The 27,212-nt window shown below is 40.1% G+C and overlaps 1 protein-coding gene across 8 annotated transcripts in view; it reads right to left on the bottom strand.

Moving 5' to 3' along the window:
• SEC24B (SEC24 homolog B, COPII coat complex component) overlaps nt 1-27,212 on the bottom strand; it is an 82,104-nt gene that overhangs the window by 48,007 nt on the left and 6,885 nt on the right. For 4 of the 8 annotated variants that reach the window (XM_070504560.1, XM_070504559.1, XM_070504562.1 and 1 more), the window contains exons 2-3: nt 17,296-18,027; nt 7,546-7,719 (exon numbers count right to left, since the gene is read on the bottom strand). In XM_070504560.1, coding sequence (XP_070360661.1) covers nt 7,546-7,719; nt 17,296-18,027 — 906 coding nt within the window. Of the gene's footprint in view, nt 1-40; nt 113-7,545; nt 7,720-17,295; nt 18,028-20,585; nt 21,411-27,212 lie in introns of those variants that run through there. The other 4 variants (XM_070504557.1, XM_070504561.1, XM_070504556.1 and 1 more) reach the window with 3 other exon arrangements.

The raw sequence follows: 27,212 nt of genomic DNA, 5'->3' as shown, positions 1-27,212 counted from the left end.
TGACAGGCTCTGAACATTTCACTGAGCTCTCCACATTTACCTTCATTGAGCTCAGGGCCCCCGTGGTGTCTGTCCTCTGGGACTGTGCGTTCTCGGTGAGCAGAGCTCATTTCTACGGAATTGAATTTATACAGCATACAACACCCATACAGATACCTGGGACCCTCCTTCTGCTAAGGCCACCTTGATGGGAACTTAGTTCTCATAACGGAAAAAGAATGACAGTTAAAGAAAACAACTGTATTCAGCATAGTTCTCTGCTCACAGTAGATGCTCAAAAAAAAGGCTCGTTAACTGAGCCCCTACGAGTGTGACAATTACAGAAAGTGAATTTTCTGAGATGGCCCATCATCTCGGGTTCAGCCTACTGCCTCCACGAGAGTCTGAAGCAGGTGAATGAGCCTGGCCCTCGTGAGACACACCAAGAGAAGGCAGATTCTGTGGAAAAAGCACAACCACCACTAACCGCGTAATACTCTCTTAAAAAAAGTTGGTTTTTTAATTATTTAATTAATCTGCTAAAATCCAGACTTAAAAATGTAACACCCACAAAATTTTTAGGGGAAAATTTAAAACGAAAACACTTCATAAATAAAAATAAATATCCTTGTAAGGAAAATCTTCAGGTCGATTTGAAAAAAAGGAAAAACCCAGAAACACAGTATGGATTTTCAAAAACATTTCAAAATATTGGAAGCACGATGAAGCCCTGCCTCACGAAAACCACATGGTAGTGCTCTGACGCTCTCATCATTCTTTCTCAGGGGACCTCTGTAATCAGCATGGATAGACACAACTCATGCCTATAGTAAGAAAAAAGCCATCAAAGAGTAAAATTTGAGCTTAGAAGAGAGCACGGTTAAACTGTAGATGAGAGAAGCTTTGACCTTCCTGCTATGACTAAAGAAGTCATGGAAACTCTGCTACTTTGCTGAAACATTTTAAATAAAGATACAACAGCGGTTACCACAAATTCATCTGAGAAAGTAAAAATCAATGTAAAATAAGTTCAGGCAATGCTAGAAATCAACTTGACACCCTGAGACCAAACTCAGAGTGGCATGCCCCTCTAACAAAAGCCTGGTTAGAACAAAAATGTGACTAATATTAGACCTTAGGGTAAATATGCTGAGAAGTTTACAATTAAACGTAAGTTAACAGTAAAAAGATCTTATAGAAAGGAAATTCTTCAGTTTAAGGGCTTCTTTAAAAATGAAGTACTTTCTCAAAATGCAATCAGCACTGCACTTGAACAGTACACGTGTGCACGTATACAACAAGAAACGAGAGAGAAGAAACTCCGTTTCCCGGCTGAGCTCAGAAGCCAACAGGGAAGAGTTGGAAGAGAAGCCATTCTTGTCACGACTCAGTCAGTGCGCAGGCTGCCGACTCCGGACGTGATCAAAGGAGCCCAACTCCAGGGCACACCTATGAGAATTATAAGACAAATATTTTCCTTTCTTTCTCCAGATTTATCAAATAAACCAGATTTCACTTATTATTGGAAAAATACCCAGTGCTTAACTGGAAGCAAATGAGATGGCTATATGATGAAAAAAAATTTACAGAGCGACGACAATGCACTGGAACAAACCTATGAATAAGAACAGAGTAATATTATTCATTACATTAACATTTTAGATTACACTACGGTTGTCAGTGCGCTATATTAACAGAATGACACAAAAGCCACTCAAATTTTACTTTCCTGAAAAAAGATGCAATCCTTTTTGGGACGTTCTGGAGATAAAAGTGTCAAGATTTAAGCCCTTCCCCACTGTGACTCTTCATATGCTCATAATTTAGCCTTCCTGTGCTTGTTCAAGTAAACTGTGTTAAAAGTTTGGGAATATTAATGGCACAAGAATATGATATTTTAGTTAATCCACAGAGGAATGGTAAGAGCTCCAGAATAACAATTAATCGATATTTAAATGTCCTGCTCTAGGCTGGGTAGTGCCTACAAACCCCAGCAAATGAGGGGTTACAGTCAAAAAGGGGCTGCGATAAGTGAACGGTGATGAGAGCTGCTCTCTAAGAGCCAGATCCTCTGTAGGAGGCAGCAGATATGAGCTGGCAGAAGAAGACATCTTCTTCCAGAGCTCAGCCTGAAACCCACTCTGGAAACACGTGGAGCACCTCCCACCTCAACCCCCACCCTCACCTCCCCACCCCCACCCCCCCACACACCCCATGGGGAGGCAATGCTACACCCTAACTTACTCTGTCTTACTCAGAGCTTCTAAGGTATGAATCTCGTAAACCAAGAGACAGGACACACTTCATCAACAGAATCTGACATGATCAAGAGCTCTGTTACTAACAGGGCCCCAATATTTTAAAAAAGACATGCGGTTTAAACTACCAATCACTGAAGTGGCTTCAGGCAAAACTCTGCAGGGGACCGTCTCCCTGGGGCCAGTCTCCAAAAGGCAGCTTCACTGTTCCCTAGGGCCGAGCGCAGCGGGAACAGACAAAACTGGTCCTAAGAGAACCGATACCTCACGGAGAGGAGCTGTTTTAAATTCAGAGTCTGAGCAACTGTTCTCTTTCCTCAGCTGGTGTTCAAACTAGGGGGACACACTAGAAGACTTTCCAAGGGTTCCCCGAAAAGAATGGCTTCAAGGGACTCAATTTCCACAGTACTCTCTTTCCTAAAACTCATCCCCCTAAAAAAGTGCCTGTGTTAACAACAGCCTTTCTCTCGCTTCGCCAAGGAAACGTGCTCCCTTCACTTACCCAGCATCTCACTCTGATACGTTTGCCCTGAGGCAGAAAGCCTCTCTGGCACCAAAGGGAAGGCTTCCTCCTCCTTAAATGACTATCAAGCACCTGAAATCTGCAGAGGACTTTCTACCTTGCCAGCCATGTTTCAGTGAAAGACAAAATACGTTAGGAATAGGGTTGGTTCTCACTGGAATAGTCTTAATTCAGATTTAATGAAAAGTAGGGTGCTGGGAGTAATGATAAATTTATTTAATAATTCTGCATATATGCAGCCCCCAACCACTACTGTCAAAGAACCCACTGCTTTTGAAAGAGTCCCATGAGAACAAGGCAAAAACAGTAAGAAATACTGAACAGACACGCAGCAGGACATTATGGATAAGGATGGGGCCCCTGGGTTGATTCAATTCTAGGTTCTACCACTGACTAGCTACATGTCCTGGGGCAAGTCGCTAACCTCTCTGTTCTTCGTCTACATCTTCTGGAAAATGGGGCCATAACTACCTCAAACGGTTGTTGTGAAAATTAAATGATTTAATATATTTCAAAGCTTAGAATGGTGCCTGAAATATATTAAATACTATATAAGTATTAGCTATTACTACTATAAAATTTTAAAAACATGCTTTTGTGTATATTTAATTAAAAACAATTACTTTCAGGTATTCTTACTACTTACCCCTAGAGCAAGTCAGAAGAATGAAAAAAGAACTTCCCACCGACCAGAGTAGCACTGTTAGTAGTACTGTTAGTAACGCTAGTTCTTTCAAAAATAAGTTGAATGTTTTCTAGGACTGCCAATTTTTTTAGATATACTGGATAAAGCTCACAGATTAAAATCATACATGATTTCTTTCAGAATCAACACGAGCTGTTCAATAGAGCACTTTACAACCTATCCCATCATAAAACATTTATAATGATTGTAATCATTTCTCACCTTCTTATATTTTATACACTATTTCTTTCTCCTTTTAACAAAAATATATTTACTAGCATGTGAACCTATTAGCACTTAGTGGCATGTTTTCCTTTTTTTATTAAATGCATGGTAACATTTTTATCATGATGTCTGATGAAAGTAACAGAATTATTCCTGATATTTCACTTGACTCCTATTTAAATATTAAAAAACAGTCAAATGCCAGAGTTTGATACCACAATGCATATATTTACTACAAAAATATAACGCTTTTTAAGATAATCCCTGCTTCATAAATAGCATAATATTTGGTGCATATTACACTATTTTATTTCAAATTTGGTAATGAGAATCACCATATGGACTCACTGCCCAGTTTTTATAATCTACTATAAAAAAAGGATAAATTACATTAGATCCTTGACCGCTTTTAGTAATTTGGCTTAGAAGATATATGCCGCAATTTAATTCTCAGTGGAGTTCATGGTTCCTCTTGAAACTCCAGGAATACATTTCCCTGGATTAAAAAAATCAAATCAGACTTTCTGACAAAGAATAACATTTGTCTCACTGGTTTGAAAATGAGGACTGTCTTGGCTAACTAGGTTATATGGCGAAACCGTCCATAAAATGACCTACACCACAGCTTGAAGTTATTGATAAAAATACATTTAAAGGATGTGATAAGACATTATATTGGCAATGGTATAATGAAATTCACATTTTAGATAACTGCTGACGCAGTGAAACAAGCACTGGGTTTGGAGGCAGGAGATCTGTATGGGTCTCGGCGCCCCTCCTGGGGAGTCTGCGAGTCTCTGGGTAAGACCCCAGCTCCCCTACCCTCGACGCCTCATCTGTGGAGGGAGGCGAGGCGTGCTATAGCTGCCTCGCACGGTGACGGAGCGAGGCCACGAAAGGTCAAGGTCTGTAAACTGTAAACTGCTCCATGAGAGGGACAATTTCACCATCTACAACCCGGAAAATAAAACCTAACCAACAACAAACATTTCTGACACCTAACTCAGAAGCTTAAAAGGGTTAAAAAACCCAAAAGAACAGTAGGGCTTTAATAAAACCCTTCCAATACCATTCCCATCTACTTTACATGCACGAAATTTCTCAGCAATTACATGTATGAAAATAAAAACTATGAATCAAATTGATCTAAAGTTTCTCTTATTCTAATAATGAATCATATGCAACTCAGGTACCCAGAGCCATGGTGAGGAGGAGCGCCTTCCACCTCATTGAAAGACGTGTTTCCAATAAAAACGTACTTGCCATAAAAAAGTACCAAAATCCATGTTTATGTTGTTTTGAAGAACTTATACTAATAATAATTGTATTGGTAGTTTAATCTATAAGAAAAAAATGTTAGTGCTTAGATACTCATGGTCACAGACAACGAAATTTTAAAATTTCAAATTATATAATGTTGTGTCAGAGAAGTATGACAGAATGATAAGAGTTTCTAGCTTAAGAATATATCACTTTATCACATTCGGGGGAGGGGGTACAACGTTAAGGAGAAAAAGGAAAAACGTAAACTTTCCAAATGTTAAAGGACTCATGTGCATATTTCTTAAATGGATGAGGGTAGGTATCATTCCAGTCAATACAGAGTAATGCAACATCTTTGTTTTAAAAGTAAACATACGCAATATGTTGAAAATTACATAACTGCAACTATTTAAACTTCTGGTGAAAAATTTTAGATGTCAATCTAAAAAATGTTCAAGTAGTTATAGAGTTTTTTCAAAAATTTTTTAGGAGATACACAAGCAGAAATTTGAAGGCTTCCCTCTAAAAACCAGCAAAAAATGCTGAGCCTTGAGAGAGTAACTAAGCGAGGGTGTCTTTGAAGCTGAGAGAAAAGACTGCTCTCCTTTAAGTATTAATATTTTAGCACCATATCAGACCCAGAGCAACCGTATGCAGGCCGGACACCGCACAAGAGGCACCATTGGTGCAAACGACAACTTGCACACACACACGGAGCCCTGACTCTCACGCACAATTAGGTCGCGTACCCAGATCTACCCAAAGGCAGAGGCCACCAAGAAGCCAACCTCCTACTTAAGAAAAAGAAACTGCAGAAGACACAATTCAAACGTCTCCAGTGTTATCTTTTCTGTTACTTAGTCAAGGGGCTTATCTTAGGTAAATCAAGTTTGTGAATGTCCAAAAAGAAAAATTCAGCCTCATTTTCCAGAAAGAGCACAAGACAGAAAGATTTGAGTTGAAAATCTTTTACTCTGCTACTTACTGATTTATAATCTTGGGCAAGTTACCTAATCTTTGTGAATCTCAATTTTCTCATCTGTGAAAAGGGATAACATCTACCCTGCAGGACTGACATGCGGATTAAACGAGATAGTAAATAGAAAGTATCTGGCACACTGTAAGTGCTCAAATCGCAGCTCCTCTTTTCAAATTTATCTTATGAGTTAAGAAAAAAGGAAACAATCATGATTATTTAGTGGGAAACTGATTTACAAAACGATATGGATAGTAAGATGGGTAGGATAGCATTTAAAGTAAAATAGCCAAAAAGAAAATATAATAAAAAAAAAGGTTATAGCAGGGGCAATGTAAAATGGTCAAAACCAAAACCAGCACGATACTTAAGAAATGGAAGGCAGTCATCGAGTAGAGGACAGACGCCACTCACTCCATCAGGGCTTTGGCCCACCCTTAAGTTTTTCTACTCAGTGACAAGCACAGCCTTCCTACCAGCCCTTCACATTGAGCACAGACACCTACAATAACCAGATTCTACCCCGATACACTCCCTGGCTTGCTGGGAGTCAGCGGGCACTCCTCGGTGCTGCAGCTGGTTTTCCTACGAAACCAAATAAGAAAATGTGTGATGTGTGATCTGATCAAACGATACAAAATCCTTTGCTGACCATACGAACAGTCAGCAGACAAAGCAGTGAGGCCAGCCTGCGGATTTATGTTGCTTCTGCCGAGTTTCAGGCCATGAGAGAGCCCTTCATGCTCATGGTCAGGAGCTGTCACCACAGAGTACCGTCCCTAAATACCACTGACGGCTGCTCTGGAAACACAACTAGAGATTCCTAAACACAGTTCAGAAATCAAACCAAATCGAATGAAAAACATAACATATTAACCTGAAACATCAACAGATTTGGAATTTTAGCCAGACAGAAAATAACCAAGAATACTGCCCAAGGGAAAGGCACTGTGGGGAGACTGCATCAGAACAACTCACTGAGTCATCTGTCACTTATTCGACACACGGGGAACAAGAAACAAGAAAACAAATACACCATGTCGTTTGTCAATGATGCAAGAGTGTGTGTCACCATTTCATTTTCGCCCCTCAGTCCCAAAATTGGGTTGAAAGTTATTTTTCATTAATAATAATGACAAGCAAAGAAATCATCAAATAGGATACGGAGATTCACTAAATAAGGAAATCTTGGGTGCTTTATCCTAAAAGATACTATAATAACCTTTAAAAATAGGAAATAAATGTCCCATAACAGAGGAATGGATTAATAAATTATAATACATTGGTACAATGAATTACTACCCACAAAAATGACCATAAAGACTATGTAGCTATAGGAAGAACTGTGTATAATTTAATAAATGTAAAACCAAAATACAAAATGGCATGCAAACTATAATTACAATTATGTAAAATATATAATCATAAAGAGACTGATAGTTAATACATAAAAAAGAAAATAGTCATGTCTGAATTGAGAGTATAAATTACTCTTTTCCATGTTTTCTATAAATTATGGCCACACAGTCTGACTTTTTAAAATCAGCGATTTGAATTAGTGCGCGTGGGTGTGTGTATACATATACATCTGTGTGCATATGTGCTACATATGCAGCAGAAGGGATTTCTCAAGTACCTTTCTGTTGGAACAGCTCTGAGGGCTGTGTAACTGAGGCCGCAGGCTCAGCGGGGTGACACGCAGCAGCAGGCGTTCTTGCTGATGAGGCTCCGGACAAAACAGTGGAGACTACTGGGCTGGACACGGGAGGCTGGACATTTTGCATAACAGAACTGGATAAAGAATCTGCAACTGAAGATAAGAAACTGTTTCATCCACAGCAATAAACTTGAAATATATTGAAACACTAACAAAATAGTTTATTTGAAGTTCTTGTAGAAATTTCAGTAGCACCACATTTATCTAGTCTATCTAAATCTAGAAAATAAGATGGCCCAAAGAAGTGATTTTCAAAAGAACTGAAAACTTACTCAACAAACATTTTAGTAATGTTTAGTGGCAGTTTTCCTAAAACATTTCACAAGCTTCCTTACCTTTTCAAACAAAATGAACACAAATAGCTCTTCTTTACTAACTAATGATCACAATTGTTAATAATAACTATTGAACTATGCAATGGTATCCCAGATAAGAAGATAAATAGAGGCTATTTATTTCTGTAGTAATGTGGTTCATGAATTCTACAAATGTTTCCAGTACCAGCTTAGACCTCATTTTGTATTGTAAATGCCACTTCTCATTGCTGTTTTTAATCAGAGGCTGTATTCACATAACCATGGGCCTGATGCTAACACTAGGCTGGACTTCTGGAATAAAGTACACGTGACTCATGGTGGGCCTTCACGACAGCTCAAATTGCCTGACCTACAGGATAATCTTCCAACAACTTAAGTGTCCACTGACCGATGAATGGATAAAAAAAATGTGGTATATGTATGTGGATATCTATGAATGTACTGATAAAAAAAATTGGGAGTGTGTGTATATACATACACAATGGAATAGTATTCGGCCATAAAAAAGAAGGAAATCCTGCTATTTGTGACAATATGGATGGACCTTCAGGGTATTATGCTAAGTGAGATAATCAGACAGAGAAAGATAAATAGTGCATGATCTAATTATATGTGGAATCTAAAAAAGCTGAACTCACAGAAACAGAGAGTAGAATGTTGGTAGCTAGGGGCTGGAGGTAAAGGGATGCTGGTCAAAGGGTATGAACTCTCAGTTACAAGGTGAGTAAGTTCTGGGATTCTAAGGTGCAGCATGGTGACTAGAGATAATAATACCATATTATATGCCTGAAAGTAGCTAAGAGGAGATCTTACGAGTGTGTTATCACCACACATGCAAAAGGTAATTCTGTGAGGTGACGGATGGATGAACTAACCTTATACTGTGGTAACCATTTTGCAAACACGTCTATCAAATCATCACATGTACATCTTAAACTTACACAACGTTCTATGTCAATTATATCTCAATAAAGCAGGAGGAGGAAACCTATGGCAAAAGACTAGTAGTGACTACTGAAAATATACTGAACATACACATAAATGTGTATACAGACACGACATGTACATATGTGTATACATGTACCGTGTATGTGCATATACATATACACAAACTTAGGTCTAAGACTAAAGCAAATGTAGGAACATGGTGACGAACCAAACGTGTACAATGACATAAATACGGGGAAAAGGGAAAGACAGTGGAAGGTAGTCTAAGTATGCTGGCTGCTTCATCCTTTTTAGGAAGGACAAATGATGTTGTGGGAGACTGAAAACAGTCACAATATTTGCAGTTCCTCTCATTCAATAAGTGGGGTCTAACTTCCCACCCTCTGAATTGGGGTGAAACTTGTGCCTGGCTTTAGTCAGCAGAATGTGGCAGGAGTGATAGTGTGCAAGTCCAGGACCGCAACGTCACAGGCCTTGCAGCTGAAGCCTTTCGCTCCTGACCATCACGTAAGGGAGCTAACCTAGCCCCGGGGAGACAAACCTGGGTGGCCCAAGAAACAGCCTGCACCAGCTGCTAGACACCTGAGGGAAGCCTACGGTCTCCCAGGCCAGCCAGCTCTCCAGCTCAGTGAAGCCACATGCGTGAGTCCAGGGACAACCGGCAGAGGAACTGCCCAACTCCCCCACAGCACATGAAAAATAACAAATCATTTTTATCTTAAACCAACATTAGATATCTCATATAATAATTAAAACTGCTAAAGTAACAGAGTGATAAGTATATTTAAGAGTATAAAGTGAAAACTAAAAAAGACATAATCATCTAAAATTGGGTGACAGAGAAAAGGGAAGGGGTGGAAGATGGAGCAAATACGCTAATTTTACCTTTGCTAATAACGGGGAATTCAAAGACCCTGTCTAAACCACAGAGGCTGTTTCCGCCACCGGTAACGACAGGCTGGGTGAGCAGGACCACAGCTCCTACTGAAGATAACTTTAAAACCATATTCAAAAATATCTTCTTAAAATCACCAAAGACCTAACATGATATGAAAGAATTTCTGGGCTGAAATCCATACAAAAGTGAAAACTCAGAGGACAAGGCCAACACTCAGAGTCGCTCCGGCCCCGCGGATATCTGCTGTCTCCTGTGGCCTTGCAGGCACAGCAAGATGGGCGGCCTGATACGGCCCCCCACAGCCCCTCCTGAAGGACGGCACTCTGAGGGGTGATGACTCAGGAGACGGATAAGGCAGGAATGGAACCCTTCAGAGAGCCAGCAGCTCCGGTTCGAACACCCGCACCACCCGTCACCCGAGCCTTGCACCTGGACCACTGTGGGCACAAGCTGGGGGTGGCTGGAGGCGACGGGGAGGGGACATAAAACCTCTCTGGAGGACGGAATCCTCCTCCTAGGCCTCCAATTATTTCCATAAATAATTTCTCACAAATATTCCCAAGCACATAGTCAAAGTGAGTAGCTCGGTTTTGAACAGGGCCACTCTCTGTTCTGGAACTTGACAGCCAGTCTCCAATCTGAAGCATGGCAGCATCCAGCTCACAAGCCTCAGCAGTCTGCCAGTGCTCGAGGGCAAAGACAAACAGCTCCGCCCGCAAGCTTCCTCACCTGGTCACCAAGGCCCGGGGTCCCCCTTCACAGGTCTGCTTTCAGTCCCCTGAACTTGCCGCGCTCTGTCCCATGCAAGGGGATACACTTACTCCCCCTTGTATGTAACAAACTTTTTTCTTCAATAAAATAATGGACGCAAATAGAACAGTTTATGTGAGACGTATGCATGTGTACTCATGTATATATGCACATACATAAAGCACAGTGAAAGAAATACCCAAGAATTCAGCCTCCAACTGCAAACGCTTCCACCCCTGCCGGCGCGCTCAGAGCACCCCGACACGGGCCTTCCTTCTGCTGTGTTTATTATCCCCAAACTTTTGTTTTTAAATACGCAGTTCACCACACATCTAAGTACCTCTAAGTGCTATTTTGCCTGTTCTTGAACTTTATCACCACGGCACCATACATGTTTTCCTGCTCCTCAGCAGTCCACTAGAAGGATAAGATTTATTTATCCATCCTACTATACATGGACTTTGGCGTTTCTCATTTTTTATCCTCACAAACATGCTGCTATGAGTATTTATGAACCTCTCCCAGGTGCAGAGGTGCAAGTTTCTCTAGGGCAGAGCTTCCCAACGTGTGGTCACTGCTCAAAGGCGTGTATGTGTGCAGAAGGGACAGGAATCCCCTTAGCCCTGGGGCAGCCTGTGGCGGATGAGCTCTCGGGCCTAGAATGCAGACTAGTCCCTTTGGCCCAGAATCCTAAACAAAGGTCATCGCGCCCTACAGGTGCGACACATCTAAAACAAGAAGCGGAGCTTCCCGTTCAAAGCGGAGTCTATGGGCTAGCAACACTTCATGCAGAAACTTGAGAGCAATCTTAAGCCAGGCAATCTAGGCCTGGTGAGTCAGAAGATGCCAGCGACTCACAGGCGCAAAGTCTGAGAAGGACTTCTCGAGAGTTTACAGAAGTGGGAAAGCTGCACTTTAGGGTGTGCTTATCTTCAATTCCACTACCGCCAAATTTTCCTAAAATCTTGAACCAATAAATCCTCCTGCCAACAGTGACTAAGATTTTCCTGCTACCCACATCCTCGCCATCCCTTAGTGTGGTCAGACTTTCAAACTTTTACCATTCTGCTGCTAGGTACAAGATGATACCCCATTCTAGTTTTCATTTGCTTTTCCCTGATTGTTAATGAGGTTGACTATGCTTTCATTTAACTTCTGCAAGATGCCTCTTGATGTATTTTTTTCTTGCATTGCTGATCTTATTGATTTGTATGTGTTAACTGTGTCTTCTGAATAAATACTATAAATTTTTTTTTCTCCCCATTCACTGCTTGTCTTTTTGTTTTCTTTATGTTGTCTTTCAATGAAGAAAAGTTCTTAATTAGAAATTATTCCAGTTTGTCAGGCTTATTCTTTACAGCCAGCAGTGTTGCATATTGCCCTCAGGAAATCCTTCCCTACTCCAAGATTCTGGGGGTAGTCGTCTGTATTTTCTCTGAAAAGTTTTAAAGCGTTGCCTTTTTGTATTAAATATTTATTTCACCTGTAGTTTATTTTAAACATGGAGAATTCACCCTTCAGATTGCAGCTCAAACATCAAATATCAGGGGAAACTTCCCTAAGCTTCAGGACTAACAGGCCAGATGCCCTGGAGCGCACTGGCCAAGCACCATGCTTCAGAAGCACTCTGCTTCAGATGATAACAGCAAGCTCACATCCCTGTGTGTTTATCTGGATGCTGTTTGCTTCCTGACTGCAGGCTTCATGAGGATAAGGATCAAGCCTTTTCACTCACTGTTTTTATCTCCAGGCACTAAAACAATGCCTGTCACATAGCTGGCTCTCCAATGTTTGTGAAATGAGTGGAGACAAGCTCTACAAACATTAAGGACCATAGAAGCATGCAGCCAAAAAGAAACTATCCCTTTCACAAGAGAATGTGACAGAAGAAGTAACATATAAAACTGGCACTAAGCAAAATGAACTGCTATACTACTGTATAGTTCACGGGATGTTTAGAGATAGAACCCGTGATTCAAAAATAAATCTTTAGTCCTCTTTTTTTGGCGTTAACGTAGTTCCCTAGTTAGTTCTTAGTAGCTCCTTAGTAATTGTGCACACAATTCTTTCAGATCGAGGGAGATTAAACAAATTCTCAGCTAACAGCACGCTCACCCATTCAAGCTATTCAAGCTAGAAAATTTAAAAGTCATCCTTTATTCTTCCTTTTCCTTCACAAACTAATCAACAAATCCTTGAAATCATCTGTCACCTGTCTTTTGTCTAAACAACCTCAAGCTATGTCATCGCCCTCCCTCTGGCTGACTGCAGTGACGCCTACTGTCTCCAGGTTCTTCCTCCTCCGGTCTGTCTACCACACTGCTCACAGAAGAAAGTTCTGAAACACAAACCCCATCCTGTCTCCACCTTGCTTAACACCTTTTGATGGCTGCTGATTCCACACAGGACCGAGATGATGTTGCTGCTTCTTCAATTGCTCCCACCGTTCCAACGCCACAGCCCAGCAGACAGTGGAAGACTGACTCACGGGAAAAGGGCTCACTGATAAAGCCAAGCTTTACAGCAAGTGAGCACAAGCATGAACACCTCCCCTGCTGAGCTTGAAGAAGAAGTGGAGTTACAAAGCTAAGAAAAGACCACCGGGTTCAAGGGTAGCTTTGGAAAAACTGAAGCAGTAAGTGTGTGAGGGAGCAAAAAGATGTTATTCCCCTCTCGCAACTCTGCAATCTCACAGGTTTTCAAAGCTGAAATAGTCTCTTTCTTGTACCGTTTGTACCCCCGACACAGTTTTCTAAATTACTTCTAACTTGTGTCTCTCTATCCAGATAATCACCTCCCATGGGGTGTTTGTTTTGCTTCTCCTCAGGAACATCAGCACCTCAAGATGACAGATGCAATATGACTGATCAGTGACTGCATTTTAATGCCATGTACGTTGTGGATTTTTATACAGGGTTATATAAATGTTTATTATTATTATTTTTATATAAGTAGCTTTTTAAATGCTTATTTCATAAAACTATACATAGTAAAACAGCAGTATCAGGTGGCATGATTTCACAATATGCCATCAATTTATGCTTCTTATTCAGCAAAAAAATAGTAAAAAATTTTAATAAAAATAATTTTTCTGGCAAAATTCTACATCTTGGCAACAAGATTTACCTTGCTAATTTTTAAAACTATGTGCTTTTCAAAACAAAGGGATAGTAAAAAGTTAAGAAAATGACTTTAGGGGCCAGCCTGGTGGCGTAGTGGTTAAGTTCACACATTCCGCTGCAGCAGGCCTGGGTTTGTGGGTTCGGATTCTGGGCTCGCACCTACACACCACTCATCAAGCCATGCTGTGGCGGCATCTCACACACAAAATAGAGGGAGACTGGCACAGATATTAACTCAGTGACAATCTTCCTCACCAAAGAAAAGAAAATGACTTTAAATGAACCTACAGAGTTTCAGCACTCATCTTGCTGTCAAAGATGGTTATCTTTATATCCCAAAGTCACAGACTCAACCAACTTCACCTCAAACTAAGAAAGACCTTCTGAACCTTGAAAGATTTACTTATCATGACAGTTTACAATGGTCAAGTGGCCTAATGAAACGACACCTTTTAAACACTAGCCAAAATTTCATCCTAAGTTAACAACTAAATATAGCACTCAAAACATACATAGTGTTTTTAACAAGATAATCTGAAGTTCTAGTGCTAAATTATACTAACATGCTTTTCTAAAATATAGAGGCAAATGAGATAACACTGAAATGTCTCTTTTATTCCACGTTTCTCAATATTAACTCATCAACTGCCTGAAAATAACCACATGAATCCATCACCAAAACTCAGGTTTATGCTTTTGGATCTCCAACCCCTTACAAATTGCTTAAGAACTTTAACTATACCCAAAAATGAAACTAGTATAATCAAGTAATAAAAAAGCAATTGTCTGTGTCAAATACTCAGAAAGACTGGATTTTACACAGAACTATGCTCAACACCTAAGATTCTTACTTTAATGTGAAAATATAATTTAAGAGTGTCCAAAGCAATTAAGTTGTTTGTCTTTCTAGAACATTAAAATCAATATTCCCATGGTTCCCAAACTTGGGCACCCAAGTTCCCCTGCAACAAACTCACAAGGTTCCAAGAAATGTTTTAAATCTTGACGAGACAGTCAGTGACATCTATCAAAAACCTGATGAAGTATTACTATTTAGTTGCCTGGGGCATCACGAAAAAAATATTGAGAGATATTGGGGCCAGCCCCGTGGCTGGGCGGTTGAGTTCACACGCTCTGCTTCGGTGGCCTGGGGTTTCGCCAGTTCGGATCCTGGGTGCGGACATGGCACCGCTCATCAGGCCATGCTGAGGCAGCATCCAACATGCCACAACTAGAAGGACCCACAACTAAAAAGATATACAACCATATACTGGGGGGATTTGGGGAGGAAAAAAGCAGGGGGAAAAAAAAAAGAGTGGCAACAGTTGTTAGCTCAGGTGCCAATCTTTAAAAAAAAAAAAATTGAGAGATATTAACTGAGAAAGTTTGGGAACTTCTGTAATATTTAATTTTAAAGTAGGTTTTAAAAGTAACCTCTGTATTTCTTTTGTAATGGTGAAGAATATGTGTCATCTTAACTGAGAAATCTGTCAACATTTGAATTACAATTAATAATTTACCAATCTAAAGGCAAAAAAGAAACCCACTTCTTCACACGAATTAACTTCTAAAATAATATTTATTATGGCTCCCATAGTACAGAACTAGGATTAAAAGACACCCAACCTCTCCACCTGAAGAACCAGTTACTAGCTGTTCCAATTGAAGGTGAGATTGTAATTATTCTTACTCTTTATTCGATGTTGTTTTCAACAATAAGCCCTTCCCAATTAGGTATTCTGTTCACTAGCCAAGTGGCCCCATATTTCCCTGATCCTACATCTCAGCATAAATTGGTTCCATCCTGGGTCCCATTCCCATCTCAGAATTAAGATAGGAATTACCTGTATTTCTTCTTTTTTTGTCACGAAAGTCACAAAATTTTTAAGTCAGAGGGACCTTAGGATAACCTGATCTGTAAAAGGACTGCTGAAAGGAGAGAAAGAAAAGAATTTCTAGGGGACAGAAAGCTCTGGCTCTGAGAAGGGCAGACTGAGAGTCAGCAGAAACAGCTTCAGGACAAGCTCTGTTTCTAACATCAAAGACCTCAGGCAGCCCAACCAGGACAGCTCTCCTCGTTTGTAAAACAAAAGGACTACAGGAGAACTTGGATCTGCCACGAGGCAGCACTGGAGGTCAAGCCAGAAGTACAGATTCCCAAGCCCGCCCTGGAGATTCCACTGTAGCTCAAGAAGCTGGGGCTGAAGGCCACAACCTGTGCAAGCGAACCTGGGCACAGCCAGGTCTGGGAACTGCGACAGACACACAAGCTGACTTCCCCAGGACCCAGTCAAGGCGACACCCCTTCATTCTCGCCTGCCTGACCGTGGAGGCTACAAAGCTAACGTTCACCTTCTCGCCCCTCAAAACAGGGAAGGTCTTTTAAAAGAGCCATGGCAAACGATCTGTGAAATGCAGGCTGTCGGTGCCACCGCCCCATCTCCTTTCCTCTCCCTTCTTCCTGCTTTTACTCTGACTTGATGTCTGCAGGTCAGGAGTTATCTTGTTTCTGTAAAGCAACAAGCTAAGAACGGCAGAGTGGAAAGAGAGAAACGATGCAAGGACATGTGGATCCACTGCATCTGCCTGGACTTCTTGTTACGTGAGAAAAAGACCACCTTTTCTGTTTAAACCACTATTAGTTGCTTGTAGCTGAGAGTGTTTGTAAACGACTAGCAATGAAAGAAAAGATGATAAATGCACAGTTCAGAGCTAATATTCTGAAGTTCTAATTTTAATCACATTGTTCAGGGAAGGAGATTTTTCTACAACATCCCTGACAGACGGCTCTCCAGACTCTGACATACAATCTAAAGACACGGTTCAGAAAACTACTACAGCTTTACCAATTCCCATTCTTTACATACACTTCCACTCAGGTCAAGAGCAGATCCTGTTAAGCTCAAGTTCACAAGTTGAATTAGAACGAGTATATCCTATGAAAATCTCACACTAAAAAAAACTACATACCTTATAGACATAATTTTTAAACTAATAAATTTAACCATACATTTTGGTTTAGGAAAGTCAGAAAAACTATATCAAGGGTATTCTTTCCCTCCTTCCACATCCTTCATCCTAACTTACCAACGTGGGAATGAGAAAACGTCAGCTTTAATGCATAGGAAATACATCTGCCAAGAAAGTCACTAATAGGGGTTCCCTTAGAGAAACCAGTGTGGTACTACTGCAGGCCAGCATCTTTTCCACAGTGTGCAGGGCTCTGGCTGGAAGAGTAACTGTCCCAAGGTCGAACGAGTATAAAAAATAAAGTAGTGGCTAACAAAGCATATCCCCGAATGGACCCTCCCATCTTGCCCCGTACCTAACTCTCATTAAAGACAGCTACTGCACAGGCATAAAACACGCCAATAAATACTGGCTGAGATCCCAAACTCATGGCAAGGAACCAGGCTATACAAGGCAGATGGCTGGTGGCTAACTGTGAATAGGTAAAGGAGAAGGGTTCAGGGAGATGCTGCAAAATATCACAATAAATAAAGCAAATAAATCACAATGGTGAGCTGATTTCTAACTTTTCTATTAGGCATCTTTAACCTTCATTCAAATAAAAACCAGATTGGAAATACAGTGATTTTCAACAGTGCTTTGCTGAGTGTTTCATTCAACCTACCGGGACTTGTTGGGTTGTTGTTGGCCGTAGCCAGGGAGCCAGTGTGGTTTCGGAGGAGATTGTCTTGAGTCGACGGAAGGCCTGAAGCAGACCACGAGAGAGTACTGTATCCTGAAAGACTCTGCTCCTGGTGGTACTGTTGTGGCGGTGGAGGCGGCAGCGGTGATGGATGGCTGATAGCTGTATTCTGACCAGAAAATGAATTATCTCTGATCGGCCTGACCGGAGGAGCATTCTGTGAGGTAAACATTTGTTGCCCATATGGATCACCAGCAGGTGGAGAGGAATATGAAACACGAGGATACGCAGCATTAGAAACAGTTGACATAGCATAGTGACCACAAGTAGAGGGAAATCCCTGAGAAGCAACAGAAGAGTTGGCAGCACCCACGGCTGGACTGTTGTGGTGATTCACAGAGGCACTCATATGCACGTGGGAGGCTGATGACGTGGCACCCGGGAAAGACCCCAGGGCAGACCCTGCCATGTGAGGGGCAGGAAGGACCCTGCCGTACATCTGCTGTGCTCCCGGTTGTTGGCCTGCTGTGTTAGGAGTCACCACATTTTGCGTTGGTACCGTATAAAGACCAGAGTAGTAATCACCACGCTGGCTATCCAATGGCAACGAGGTCATTTTCCCAGGTCCTTGGGCATAATGTCCTGAGGGAGCAATATAGTTTTGAGGATGCAGTCCATATCCAGATGGAAACTGCATTTGATTCTGTGCTGGACCTGAAAAAGAAAAGCAAATATTTACAGGGACTGGTAAGAGAGAACTATTTTTAAGCATAGTTCCCCTTAAATGTTGCCCTAGTTAATTTACTTCTCCATAATCCCAAACTGTTACAAAAGATATGTACTGTTATAGACCCAATATAGAGGTGTGTTTGAATTCACACCCTCCCTCAAGATACCAGGATTGGTCTGTGTGACCAATAGCATACAGCAAAGGTAATGATAGATCGCTTCCAAGATCTGCCCAGTCTTGGGCACAGGCTCTCTCTTAGATCAATCACTCACTGTGGAAAAACAAAGCTGCCAGGCTGTGAAGAGCCCTGTAGAGAAGCCCATGCGTTCAGAGGAACTGAGCTCTGGCCAACAGCCAGAGAGACGGAGACCTGCCAACAACCACAGGAGTGAGCCTGGAAGCAGGTCCGTCACACCAGTAGAGCCTCGAGACAACGACAGCCCCCAGTAACACCTTGACTACAGTCTCTTAAGACCCTAAGCCAGAGCCACCAGCTGGGCTGCTCCCAAGTTCATGTTCCTCAGAAACTACGAGATAACTATTTGCTGTTTTATGTTGCTAAATTTGGGGCTATTTTGTTACGCAGCAATGGATGACTAATATATCTAGCATGGAAGTAGTTCACACCTTTCTTATTAGTTTTTTTTTTAACTATAAAGGTAACAATATACTCATAAAAAAAACTCCAAACAATGAAGAATATAAAGTAAAAAGTACAAGTTCCCTTCTTTCCCTGGTAGCTGTACTTCCCAGATGTAGCTACAGTTAATGGTTTCTTGTGCACCCTTTGTATACCTATGTATACATATAATGTATTTATGAGCATATATATATATGTTTTTTTTTTTTTTTTGAGGAAGATTAGCCCTGAGCTAACATTCGCCTCCAATCCTCCTCTTTTTGCTGAGGAAGACTGGCCCTGAGCAAACATCTGTGCCCATCTTCCTCTATTTTATATGTGGGACACCTGCCACAGCATGGCTTGATAAGAGGTGCATAGGTCCACGCCCGGGATCCAAACCAGCAAACCCTGGGCTGCTGCCGAAGTGGAGCACTCGAACTTAACCACTACACCACCTGGGCCAGCCCCAGCACATATATATATATATATATGTTTTTTAAACACACAAGTAAGGATCATACTACAGTTCTGCAACATGTTTATTTTTTACCTAATATATCCTAGATATCCTTCTGTGTTAGCATAAAGAAATCTTCATTATTCTAAAAAAATCTGTATAGTATTTCACTGTAGAGTTATAGTCTTATTTACCAAATCCCCATTGATGAATATTTATTTCAGGGAGTGAACTAAATTACATTTACAGGGTCAACTTCTGTGATGAATCTCTAGGATAACTTCCTAGAAGTGAAACTGGAGGTTGAAAGGGTTTGTGCTTTTAAAATTGACCATTACTGGCAAATCTCTTTCCACAAAAGTCTATTAATTTATACCTCCCATTAATAATGCTTAAGAATGTTCCATCTTCCCAACACTGAGTAACATTTAATCTCTGCCAATCTAGTAAGTGAGAAACATCTTAGTTTGCTGTAGTTAATTCTGAGTGATGCTGAGAATCTTTTCAAATATTTCTTAGCATTGGGTGTGTTCCTGTTATTTGTCCTTACTGTGCTCTCCCTACTGATTTAGAAACATTCTTGTATTTCAAGAAACTTAACCTGATGTTATTATCACGTGCCGCATTTCTTTTCCCTCAGGTTACTCTCTGGTTTTTTATTTTGCTCATGGTGTCTTTTTCTATAGTTTCTTGATTATTATGTAGTAAAATTTTTCATGCTTGATAAATTTTTAAATCACAGTTAGTAGAGCCTTCCTCATTCTAATATTATAAAACTATATACCCATGTTTTCCTCTAGTGCTTTTAATACTTCCATTTTTATATATTTATATCTTTGATCACTATAGAACATATTTATTAATATCATTAAAATTAACATTAACCTTAATGTTAATTTTATTAATAGTCTAAATATTATTATACGTATTACACTATGTGCCATTCACTGTTCTCAATACTTTACATAAATTAACTCCTTTAATCCTCCTCACAGCCCCTTGAAGTAAATGCATCGTTATAGCCACTTTATAAATAAGATAAACGAGGCACAGAAGTTAGGTCGTTTAATACAGCCACATACTTAGAGAGTAACAGGGCCGGGATCTGAATCAAGTAATCCGGCTCCAGTCCATGCTTTCAAACAATGATCTGCTGCCCCTCACGAGACCAAAATCCGGCTGGTGCTCTTTAGCCCAGCAAGCGGTCAATTGTCCCAAACAAGGGAATTCTAGTCTTGGCTCCAACTAAGGACAAACTTAATTATCCTAGAACCTAATTTTCCTATCTTTTGGAATGAAATAGCTATCCGTGCCATACCTCAGATGAAAAGATAACCCAAAAAAATATTCACAAGCTGTTTCAAGCTCACTGACACAAAGGAATTGCTACCGTGTTCTGTGCCATAATAATGTATAAAAATATAAAAATATTTGTTTGTAAAAGATGTATGAATAAAGCTTACATTTTCTTATGCTGTTTTCAATTTCTACTAAATACTGCAATGGAATCTTAATCCTTGGTCCTGTAAATACATATTCTATGGCAGACACCGGATAACACACAGTCAAGCTGTAAGGAAGAAGTAACATCACATTTCTGTAACCCCAAGAGGATACAGAGAACCAAAACTCAGGTAACACTGTTTTTCCTAGGGGTACAATTTACTTTTCTTACAGGATATTTTACATGGTCATAATTCACCTAAAAGAATTTATTTACTTAAATGGAATAAAGTCCAATAAGAATCTTTCACTAACACGTCAAGAAAATGTGAATTGTTCTTCTCTCTCCCTTCCTTAAACATATAAGAACATGGATTTGGTGCTCTTCACTACAGGCTCCAAAAACCTTACACCGGTTCAAATCTATCAATCAACAGAAGAGCCAGGTCAGAGTTATAGAAACCTGTTTAAATATCCCCCCACTTAATGTTTGATTTGGCTCATCCATGCTACATGATCTTCTGAAAACAGGAAAACAATCATGTCCAAGGTACTCAAATGTCATTCTTCTAAAATTAACAGGAATGTTGGATCTGCTGAAATTTATCAGAAGTGAATTACCCACCAAAGCAGTCTATTTACTTCTCAGCCCACCAAAGAAAAGAAAGGTATGTACCTTGGAGGGAGGGAGAGGCTGGGAATAGCTAATTGCGTGTTGACACTTACCATTCCTTACTCTATACCAAGATCTGAACGTTCTGAACACAGAAGCGTCTGAAAATAATTTAATCAAAATAAGTGGATCAAAACTCCTTTTAAAGCAGAATTTTCTTTTCAAATATTTTAAATCAATTTTTAAAAGCCTGCACTAAAACAAACAAACGTAAGGATCAGTTTAAATGGAAGGAAAACGATATCTAGGACAAGTAAAATATTTTTTAAAATTTCGTCTTACTGTGACCTAACAAAGCACGCCTCTCTTTTCCTCCACTTTAAAGCGTGTTAGATAACTCTCTTAACCTTCTCTTAGGGTATAACACCGAAACTAATATTAAAGTTTTATTTCTTCAACATATACTAAAAACTGAGCCTGGCAAATATTACAGGTAGTTTACATACACTCATACTCTTTTTTAAACACGGTCCATAGAGAAAATTACAGGAATTTTATTGGCATTAGCATTTTCATTTGCCTGTATTTCCTGTAATGCCCTCAGCCACTGTGGCAGTTCTAAAACATGGTCCCCAAATTCTTTGAGACTCTGCTGATCAAAGGGTGGGGTCTGTCTACTCCCCTTGAATCTGAGCATGCTTGTAACAGTGTCCACCAATAAAGAACGGCAGAAGTAAAGCTGTGTGACTTCCAGGCCTGGTCACAGACAATTCACTTCTACACTGTGTGACGGAATATTTGCACGTGGATCCCTAAATAGCTACATAAGAAGTCAATTACGCCACAGCTGCCATGGCCTGAGGAAGCCAAACCACAGGGAGAGGTCACATGTAGGCACTCTGGTTTGAAGTCCGAGCCTTGGAGTCATTCTAGCTCAGGTGTCAGATCTGTGAATAAATGAGCCTTCCAGATCTTTCTAACCTCCAGCCAGCAAACGACTGTTGAGTCCAGCTGAGGCCATCTTTGCAGTGCCCTGTCCAAATTCCTGATCAACAGAATCTGCGAGCATAATAAAATGTCTTAACCCATTAAGTTTTGGACTAGTTTGTTATGTACTAATAGCAACTGGAACAGCAACTACTATTTTAAAAAATTCAGAATCCAGATTCTAAAACTGAAATACATCAATCTTTACTTAAAATAAAACTGCATTAGGGGGCCGGCCTCGTGGCATAGTGGTTAAGTTCCCACACTCTGCTTTCGTGGCCTGGGGTTTGTGGGTTCGGATTCTGGGCACAGACCTACGCACTGCTCATCAAGCCGTGCTGAGGCGGCATCCCACATAGAAGAACTAGAAGGACTTACAACTAAGATATACAACTAGGTACTGGGGCTTTGGAGAGGGGAAAAAAAAAGGAAGATTGGCAACAGATGTTAGCTCAAGGCCACTCTCCCTCCCCTCTCCTCCCCCAAAAAACTGCATTATATTCTCAGAAGTCTAGACATCACAGTTTCAATAATTATTACAAAAGAAAACGTTATCTTCAAATAAGTTAAACATGTTCTGTGTATATAATACACTAAATTGTCCTATTGTATTAGAAAAATAGTTCCTTCCTAGAATATCATATTTGAGAGCTGTAAAGCTTAAGTAAAATATGGAAAAAACTGATGCAGGTACACTAGAAAAGAATGAAAGGGAAAAAAACAACTAAGGGCTGAAAATTAGGTCTGTCAAGAGAGGCAAAAACAACTGGAATGAAAGACATGTGCCATAGACCTGCACTATCCAATGTGGCAGCCACTAGCCACAGGTGGCTATCGAGAATATAGCTAATCTGAAATGAGAAGTGCTATAAGTATAAAATGCACAATGAACTTTGAAAAAATAGTATAAAAAAGTAAAATATCTCAGTAATTTTTAAATACTGAATACACTTTAAAATAAAACTTTGTATATATTAGGATAATTGGACAAGTTGAAACTGATTTTACTTGTTTAAAATCAGCAGTTCTCAAAGTGCAGTACACAGCACCCTGGCAGTACCAGAGACTCCTGGGGTATCTGTAGGTAACAACTATTTTCATAATACTACTAAAACGATATTTGCCTTCTTCACTGTTAACATTTGTACTAATGGTACAAAAGCAATAATGGGTAACATGCTGGCCCTGTGGCACAAATTGAAGCAGTGGCACCAAGCAACATCAGTTATTACCATATTCTTCACTACCATGCACTCACAGTAAAAAAAAATAATAATAATGAGCCACACCCATTCAACAACGTTCAAGACATACTAGGTCGTTACTTCAACAAGACAAGAAAAAGAAAGAAATGGCAACAGATCGGAAAGAAAGAAATAAAACTGTCTTTATTTACAGAATGACGTGATTGCGTAGAAAATCCCAAAGAATCTACCACAAAAAACTGCCTGGAACTAATAAGCGAGTTTATCAAAGTCACAAGATGCAAGGTCAATATACAAGAGACACTTGTACTTCCAAAGACCAGTAATAAACACATGGGATTTAAAATTTTTTTAAAACAATACTCTTTATCATAGCACACAAAAAAGTACTTAAAATATAAATTTAACGAAATAGGGGGACGGCCCCATGGCCGAGTGGTTAAGTTCGCATGCTCTGCTTTGGTGGCCTAGGGTTTCGTGGGTTTGGATCCTCGGGGAAGACCTGGCACCACTCATCAAGCTATGTTGAGGCAGCATCCCACACAGCACAATCAGAAGGACCTACTAGCTAGAATATACAACTATTTACTGGGGGGCTATGGGGAGAAGAAGAAGAAGGAACAAAAAGAAGACTGGCAACAGATGTTAGATCAGGTGCCAGTCTTTAAAAAATAAATAAAATTTAACAAAATATGTGAAGGATCTACATGCAGAAAACCACAAAACACTGATGAAAGAAACCAAGGATTTCAATAAATGGGATGACACGCCGTGTTTGTGGTCTGGAAGGCTTGCTATTAAGATGTATGTTATCTCAGTTTTGATCTCGAGATTCAATGCAATCCCAACCAAAAATGCCAGCAGGCTTTTTTACAGATATCAACAAGCTGATTCAAAAATTCTTATGGAAAGGAAAAGGTACTAAGATAGGAAAAAAACAAACAAAATTTTTGAAAAAGGACAGTTGGAGGACTCATATTGCCCAATTTCAAGACTTACTTTACATGCTACGATAATTAAGAAAGTGTGGTACAGGTGAAAGCCTAGACACAGAATGTGATAGAGAGGCTAGAAATAGACCCACAAAAATACAGTCAACTGATTTTTCACAAAGGTGCCAAGACAATTCAATGGAGGAAAGACAGCCTCTTCAATAAATGGTGCTAAGACAGTCCATATGCAAAAAAATGAACCTCAACACGTCTTATACCTTAAATAAAAATTAAGTCAAAATGAATCAGAGATCTAAATGTAAAACTGAAAAATTTCTAGGAGAAAATATAGATTATCTAGGTGAACATGGGTTTGGCAAGAAGTTATTACCTACGACACTAAAAGCATGATCAGTAACAGAAAACATTGATAAACTGGACTTTGCCAAATTGAAAACTTTTTGGTCTTCAAAAAGCACTAAGAATGAAAAGACAAGCCACAGACCAGGAGAAAATATTTATATATCACATGCCCAATAAAGGACTTGCATCCAGAATATACTGAGAATTCTTAAAGCTCAACAGTAAGAAAACAGACAACTCGACCAAAAATTGGTGAAAGATTTGAAAAGATAATCACTAAAGAAGATATACAGATGGCATATAAACATATTCAAAGATGCTCATCATTAGTCATTAGGGAAATGCAAATTAAAACTCCAGTGAGAGGGGCTGGCCCCAAGGAGGCCGAGTGGTTAAGTTCAGCGCTCCGCTGCAGGCGGCCCAGTGTTTCGTTGGTTCGAATCCTGGGCACAGACATGGCACTGCTCATCAAACCACGCTGAGGCAGCGTCCCACATGCCACAACTAGAAGGACCCACAACGAAGAATATACAACTATGTACTGGGGGGCTTTGGGGGAGAAAAAGGAAAAAAATAAAATCTTAAAAAAAAAAAAACTCCAATGAGAGATGTCTATATACCCATCAGAATGACTAAAAACAACAAAAAAAACCTGAAAATATTAAATGTTGGCAAAGATGTGGTGTAACAAGAATTCTCATTCATTGTTGGAGGGATGCAAAATAGTACAGCCACCTTGGAAAATAGTTTGACAGTTTCTTCTAAAGCTAAATATACACTTACCATTTGACCCAGCAGTTACATTCCCACATATTTACCTAAGAGAGCTGAAAACTTGTGTTTACACAAAACCCAGTAGATGAGTGTTTATAGCAGTTTCATACACAATCACCAAAAACTGGAAACGACAAAGATATTCAACAAAAGAGGAATGGATAAACAATCCTGGTACATATCTACAACAGAATACTACACAGCAATAAAAGGGAACAGACTATTGACTCATGCAACAGCATGGATGAATGTAGCTAAGTGAAAGAAACCAGACCCAAAAGACTACATATTTTATGGTTCCATTTATACGACATTGTCATATTGGAAAAGGCAGAATGACAGGGACGGAAAACAGAGCAATGGCTGCCAGGGTTGGTGGAGGGGAGAGGTGTTAACTACAAGGGGACTCATGAAAACATTTTTTATGGTGATGGAACTGTTCTATATGATACCATGGTGGTGGATATTTGAGTGCCCCCATTTGTCAAAACTCAAAGAAGGTGAAAACTACAAGAATGAATGCAAATTTACTATATGCAAATTCTTGTAAAAAATCAACCACATGTGGAGAAAATCTAGGATGGGATGTAGACTGTGACAAGTCAGTCTAACTGTATTACAAATGTATGATAACCTAACTGAAGGTAATATATATATATACACACACACACATATATACACAGATGGATAGACAACAGATATAATTACAGAGATGTTTCCATATATGGGTTAGTGTAGATACATACATATAATCTCCTAGCTCTGTCCCCTAAGAGAGCCTAGAAGCAGTGACACCCCAGTAGTAACGAGCACATCCAGGGCCCAGTTTTGGTTTCTAAATACCATGCCCCGACAAAAGGAACCAGGGCTCCTTGGACAAAGGGCTGATTCTAGTGCTGGGGTAGGGCAAGTAGAAGATGGGAGTATCTTGTAGAGCCAGAAAGTAAGGAATTGCTCAAATAACAAAAGGATGAGGGCAAAGGGACATATGAGCCAACCTGAAAGAGCTCCCAGTGGCCAAAGCTGTAACAATTTGAGTAACAAATATAAATAATAATAGTATTGGATTATAATTCAAGGAATAAAATATTCGAGTCCATAATAATATATATAAGCGATTGAATAAATTTTAAAATAGGAGAAAAGAGGCAAGTCGTCCTTACAGAAAAATTCCAAATAATAAATGTAGAAGGAATGAGGGAAAGAGAAAATCACCATTAGGATTCCACAGTAATAATTAGCGCAGGAGAGAGCCACTGAGGAAGGCTAACATCAGGGGGTGAAATTTTAAGGAGAAACAGGATAGTTACTTCAAAATATCTCCAAGAATATTCTTAATGACTGTAGTGATTGTAGCATATGCCCACAAATTATTTGCTACATCTCACTCCAGGAGGTGGGGTTTAATTCCCTTTCTGTTGAATGTAGGCTGGAATTAAGTGAGTTACTCCTAACAGAGTAGGAAAACTTTCAGTAATTTTATGGTGGAGGAACCTGGCAGCCTGCTATGGACTGAATGTGTCCCCCGAGATTCGTGTGAAGCCCTAACTCCCACTGGATGGTAGTAAGAGGTGGGGCCATTGGGAGGCAGGTGGGACCCTCATGATGGACTCAGTACCCTTACAAGAAGGGGAGACACAGTGAGAAAGTGGTCGTCTGCGAGCCAGGAGAAGAGTCCCCACCAGAATCCAATCATGCTGGTACCCTGATCTCGGACTTCCAGCCCCCAACACTGTGAGAAAAGAAACGTCTGCAGTTTAAGGCACCCAGTCC

This window comes from Equus asinus, chromosome 3, assembly GCF_041296235.1.
Source record: "Equus asinus isolate D_3611 breed Donkey chromosome 3, EquAss-T2T_v2, whole genome shotgun sequence".
NCBI classification, from domain to species: domain Eukaryota; kingdom Metazoa; phylum Chordata; class Mammalia; order Perissodactyla; family Equidae; genus Equus; species Equus asinus.
The sequence above is the reverse complement of the archived record's forward strand: the minus strand, read 5'-3'. Positions and strand labels throughout refer to the sequence as shown.